Source organism: Dicentrarchus labrax, unplaced genomic scaffold (assembly GCF_905237075.1).
Source record: "Dicentrarchus labrax unplaced genomic scaffold, dlabrax2021, whole genome shotgun sequence".
Taxonomy (NCBI): Eukaryota; Metazoa; Chordata; class Actinopteri; family Moronidae; genus Dicentrarchus; species Dicentrarchus labrax.
The window spans coordinates 947,571-952,570 of NW_026136710.1; the positions used below are offsets into that span (position 1 = coordinate 947,571).

At 46.8% G+C, this 5,000-nt stretch overlaps 1 protein-coding gene across 4 annotated transcripts in view; it reads right to left on the reverse strand.

Moving 5' to 3' along the window:
* Window positions 1-5,000, reverse strand: part of wu:fi75a02 (translation initiation factor IF-2) — a 13,594-nt gene that overhangs the window by 491 nt on the left and 8,103 nt on the right. For 2 of the 4 annotated variants that reach the window (XM_051411841.1, XM_051411842.1), the window contains exons 4-11: window positions 4,680-5,000; window positions 3,608-3,922; window positions 3,498-3,521; window positions 3,232-3,409; window positions 2,896-2,984; window positions 2,047-2,118; window positions 1,822-1,952; window positions 1,306-1,566 (exon numbers count right to left, since the gene is read on the reverse strand). The exon at window positions 4,680-5,000 is cut by the window's right edge. In XM_051411841.1, coding sequence (XP_051267801.1) covers window positions 1,403-1,566; window positions 1,822-1,952; window positions 2,047-2,118; window positions 2,896-2,984; window positions 3,232-3,409; window positions 3,498-3,521; window positions 3,608-3,922; window positions 4,680-5,000 — 1,294 coding nt within the window. In that variant the 3' untranslated portion in view covers window positions 1,306-1,402. Of the gene's footprint in view, window positions 1-1,305; window positions 1,567-1,821; window positions 1,953-2,046; window positions 2,119-2,895; window positions 2,985-3,231; window positions 3,410-3,497; window positions 3,522-3,607; window positions 3,923-4,679 lie in introns of those variants that run through there. The other 2 variants (XR_007886145.1, XM_051411843.1) reach the window with 2 other exon arrangements.

Sequence of the window (5,000 nt, forward strand, 5' to 3'; positions counted from 1 at the left end):
GAGAGAGAGAGAGAGAGAGAGAGAGAGACAGACTGACTTTATTAATCCCCGAAGGGAAATTTGGTCGTCATAGCAGCCAGGTACATTTAAATACAGTAAAATACAATAGAATAAAATACTTCAGTAGAAAAGATAAAAAAGATAAACAGGTAGATAAGGTGCAAATAAGTTGTAGTTGCATGATGGTGGTAATAGTACTGATCAATAATCTATAATCAACAAACAGTGTATAAACTCTAGAGCTATGTTCTATATGGAGCTGATTCAATCAATAATCTATAATCAATAAACAGTGTATGTTCTACATGTAGGCGAGTTCTTACACTTTCCCAAATGTTTCCAACAATGTTCAAAATCAGAATCACTTTTATTGATCAGGTATGTGAACATATAGGATGATGACTCTGGCCCAGCAGAAGTCCCGAATGGAGGGCAGTCTGTAGTCAGTAGTGACTGATCAATAATAAAGTGACAGACTGCAGAGAGTTGAAACAAACTTTATTTGTTCCAAAAATAGATTTCAGCAGAAATATACATTATATTACACAACCTGCAGTACTGTGTGTGTGTGTGTGTGTGTGTGTGTACAGTGTGTACAGTGTGTACAGTGTGTGTGTGTGTGTGTGTGTAGTGTGTACAGTGTGTGTGTGTGTGTGTGTGTGTGTGTGTGTGTGTGTGTGTGTGTGTGTGTGTGTGTGTGTGTGTACAGTGTGTGTGTGTGTGTACAGTGTGTGTGTACAGTGTGTACAGTTTGTGTAGTTTGTGTAGTGTGTACAGTGTAGTCAGTGTGCCTGTCAGTGGCGCCCTGCAGTGGCGCTGCTGTGTGCGCTACAGTGTGTGTGTGGGTGTGTGTGTACAGTGATGCCCTGTAGTTTGTGGCGCCTTGCTGTAGTTTGTGTAGTACGCCACTGCAGGGCGCCCTGCAGTGGCGCCCTGCAGTGGCGCCCTGCAGTGACGCCCTGCAGTGGCGCCCTGCAGTGGCGCCCTGCAGTGGCGGCCTGCAGTGGCGCCCTGCAGTGGCGCCCTGCAGTGACGCCCTGCAGTGGCGGCCTGCAGTGACGCCCTGCAGTGGCGGCCTGCAGTGGCGGCCTGCAGTGACGCCCTGCAGTGGCGCCCTGCAGTGGCGCCCTGCAGTGGGCGTGACTTCCTGACAGCTCACATGATCATCCACACTGTAAAAAACCTATTAAAAATATTAAATATTTAAATTCACATTATAACAGTCTACACTGTAAAAAATCAAAAACAAAGTTCACTGCAATAAAGACTGAAACTGAAATAAAAACCCGTCACATCAGACCAATGTGCTGATGTCGTTACCATAGTAACGCAGCAGTAGCGGGCATGCTAGCAGCTCTGTTTATTTGGCCTTTAGTCAGTTAACAGGAAGTGATGTCACAGCTCACACGTCCAAGCCCTGACGTGTCAGGAAGTCTTCGAGCGCGCTCAGTCTCTCCACCAGCATCACGTCCAGGTCCGACTCATCAACAACGGCGCTGCCGCCGTGGCAGTGGCGTCTAGCCGCCGCCCGTTTCCTGGGCAGTGTGGCGACAGGAAGTCCCGCCCCTAAACCAGACAGAGACGGGAAAGATTTCTCTGCTCAGTGATTGGAGCAGATTTTATTTCAACACCTGTTCACACCGTGACAACAGGTGACATGTGGTCTGCTCACCTGACGCACTGCGTTACTGTGGTAACCATTCAATCTCATGACGGGTTCAAAATTCAGGCTTAAACTGTAAAAGCTTTAAAGACACCAGGGAGGGAAACGCAGAGGCTCTGTGACTCCCCGTCCTTAGTGAACTACATTTCCCAGCGTACCTTGTGGCTTCTTCCTCTTCCTGGGCTGAGTGAAGTCAGGAAAGAGGAGGAGCCTGCGCCTCCTCTGCTGGCCAATCAGCAGCAGTGCTCCGTCCTTCTCCCGCGGCTCCTCGAAGATCGTCTCTAGACTCCTGTGGGATGGCAGAAAGGCATGCTGGGAGATGTAGTTTGTACAGAAGATGTACAGTCACTGTGTTCTTGATGTGGGATTTGTAGTTTGTTTACCTATTGGTGGAGGGGGATTTGTAGTTCTTGTTGGTGTAAATCTCCTCCAGACTGAACTCTTTCTTCTTTAACCTGAAAACATGTCGGTTTCATTGGATTTTAATTAGTGCTGTCAGTTAAACGCGTTATTAACCGCGTTAATGCAAACCCATTTTAACAGCATACATTTTTTTATCGCGAGATTAACGTTCTTTTTGGCCTAGCACACTTTGTAGATCTTTTTCACATGTGGTTGCAACAAATAGTAACGTTAGAAAAACTACAACGCCACACCGGATCTAGCTAGACCAGAAACAAAACAGGCACGCCGCACACACTTGTTTAAGAATAGTAGACGTTACGTTTTGAGTGGATGGCGAGTGCGAGACGCCGAAATGGATGCCAATAATATTCTGAATGGAAAGTTTACTTTTAAAAAGTTGCCAAATGGTTCCATTGACAAGACCAAAGTGATCTGTGTGTTTTGTCGCTGTGAACTGAGCTATCATTGCAGCACGTCCAGTCTGAAATACCACTTGATGGCCGAGCACACAGCTGATACGAATTCTCCACCCCCTCGTCAAAGCCAGGCGACAATGGATGATTTTTCAATAAAAACAACATTTGCACAAAGCAAGCCGATCCACTTTTCCATGTTGATAAGAGCATTAAAATGAGAAAAAAATAATGGGACAAAAAGAAATCAAGGGACATTTAGAATAGATAAAAATGTGCGATTAATTGCGATTAATTGCGAGTTAACTATGACATTAATGCGATTAAATATTTTAATCGTTTGACAGCACTAATTTTAATATTTTCAGACTTTTAACTGTTTCTGTTTTCATTCTCTCCTCGCCACCTCCTGACCTTTTGACCTTTGGCAGTCCCATTGGTGTGAGCAGTGTTTCCCGTGGTGGCGCCCGGCGGATCCGTATCTGTGACACTCGTTTACCACGCTGACAAAAAAACACAAATACAGATTGAGCTTCATCGGCGGGACCACAAGGTCGAATTATTGATTATTCAGAAGAAAATTAAACTCAAATATAGAAACTAAATATTCAACGCAAACATCAGAGGAAACACAATCAATCAGATAATCAATCAGAGAGTCAGAGAATCAATCAGAGAGTCAGATAACCAATCAGAGAATCAATCAGAGAGTCAGAGAGTCAATCAGATAATCAATCAGAGAATCTCTACCTCTCCATTTGTGCTGAGAAACTTGGAGCCTGCTGCTGATTGGTCGGCAGAGAATGGAGCAGACAGCCCATTGGCTGAACAGGGTGGTAGGGGTAGGGGCCGTCGCCGGGGGAGGTGGAGGCTTCGAGAGCTGTGATTGGTCCGCTGCTTCTGCTGTCGCCGGGCGCATAAAGTTGGGCTACAGCACATAAAATATAATAATACAAAATGTTAGCTGATGAACAATAAACAGTAAACAGTAAACAGTAAACGCAGCGCCATCTTACCTTGTTGTCGCTGTTCGTACGTAACTGCAAAGACAAACATTGGAAACACGTCAGTATGTTTATTAATTCAATATTATGAATATTAATGAGGTTCAGTGGCGTTGACCAACCAGTGGTCGCTGCTCAGACTGGGCGGGGCCGTCCAGTCCTTCAGGGGCCGCTGGGGGCTCCAAGAAGCTCCGCCCCTCACTGTTTCTGACATCGTCTCCACGGCAACTGCAGACAGCCGCAGCATGGGGGCGTGGCTGAAGGAAGAGGGGGCGGAGCAGAGCCAGATGTGCAGAGCAGCATGATTGGAGGAGAGGGGGAGGGGCAGGGGGAGGTCAGAGAAACGCCATTGGCCGGAGGAAACGCTGAGTCCTTCTGATTGGCTGCAGGTCGGACCTCTCTGGGCTGACTGCAGCAAGGCATTCTGGGAAGAGGAGCTGGAGGTGGTGTAATATATAATCAATACTTTATATATTGATAAACATTTATAATAATAAGTATATCATATATAATCAATTTCCTCTTTGATAAAGCTTATAGTTAGGGCTGGATCAGGTGAGTCCTGAACCATCCCTTAGTTATGCTGCTATAGGCCTAGACTATCGGGGGATTTCCCATGGTGCACTGAGCTCCTCTCTTCCTCTCTCTTTCTGCACTCATTCATGTCCCATTAATGCATGTTACTAACTTCACTTCTTCCCCGGAGTTCTTGTGCTTTCTCGTCCGCAGGTTCTTATCGATCCTGGTGGAGCCTCCTGCCATGGTCCTGCTAGATTGCCATTACCAATACTGTTGTTGCTGTGCACCTGTCTGTCTGTCTGTCTGTCTGTCTGTCTCTCTCTCTCTCTCTCTCTCTCTCCCTCCCTCCCTCCCTCCCTCCCTCCCCAACTGGTCGAGACAGACGACCACCCACCTAGAGCCGGAGGATCTGTCCTAGGTTTCTGCCTTTTAACAGGCAGTGTTTCCTTGCCCTTGTCTCCAAGGTCTTGCTCATGGTGGTACTGTTGGGTCTCTGTAATTAATGTTATAAAGAGTTTGGTCTAGACCTGCTCTATTTGAAAAGTGTCCTGAGATAACTTCTGTTATGAATTGGCGCTATACAAATAAAACTGAATTGAATTGAATTGAATAATAATATAATTAATGGTCCTGTAGTAGATGGATTAATATGAATATTGATTATTGCTGTCTCACCCGTGTAGCGCCGGCGCTCTGTAACCGTTCCGCCTGACGACGCTAACGGCCTTCTCCGATTGGCCGTTTCCTCCCTCCTCTCTTCTTCGGTATTTCCTGTGGATGAAGTTGTGCAGAGTGAGCGGCGCCTCCTCCTCCTCCTCCTCTGCTCCTCCTCTAATGGACACCGCCATCCGCCCCACAAATCTCCCAGCATCCTCCTCTTCTTCATCTTCTGCCTGGTTTCCTGGAGGATTACTCCCCTCTCTTCCTCTGTGGTTCTTCCTCCTCCTTTTACTCCCCTCCTCCTCCTCCTCCTCCTCCTCCTCCTCCCCTCTGCTC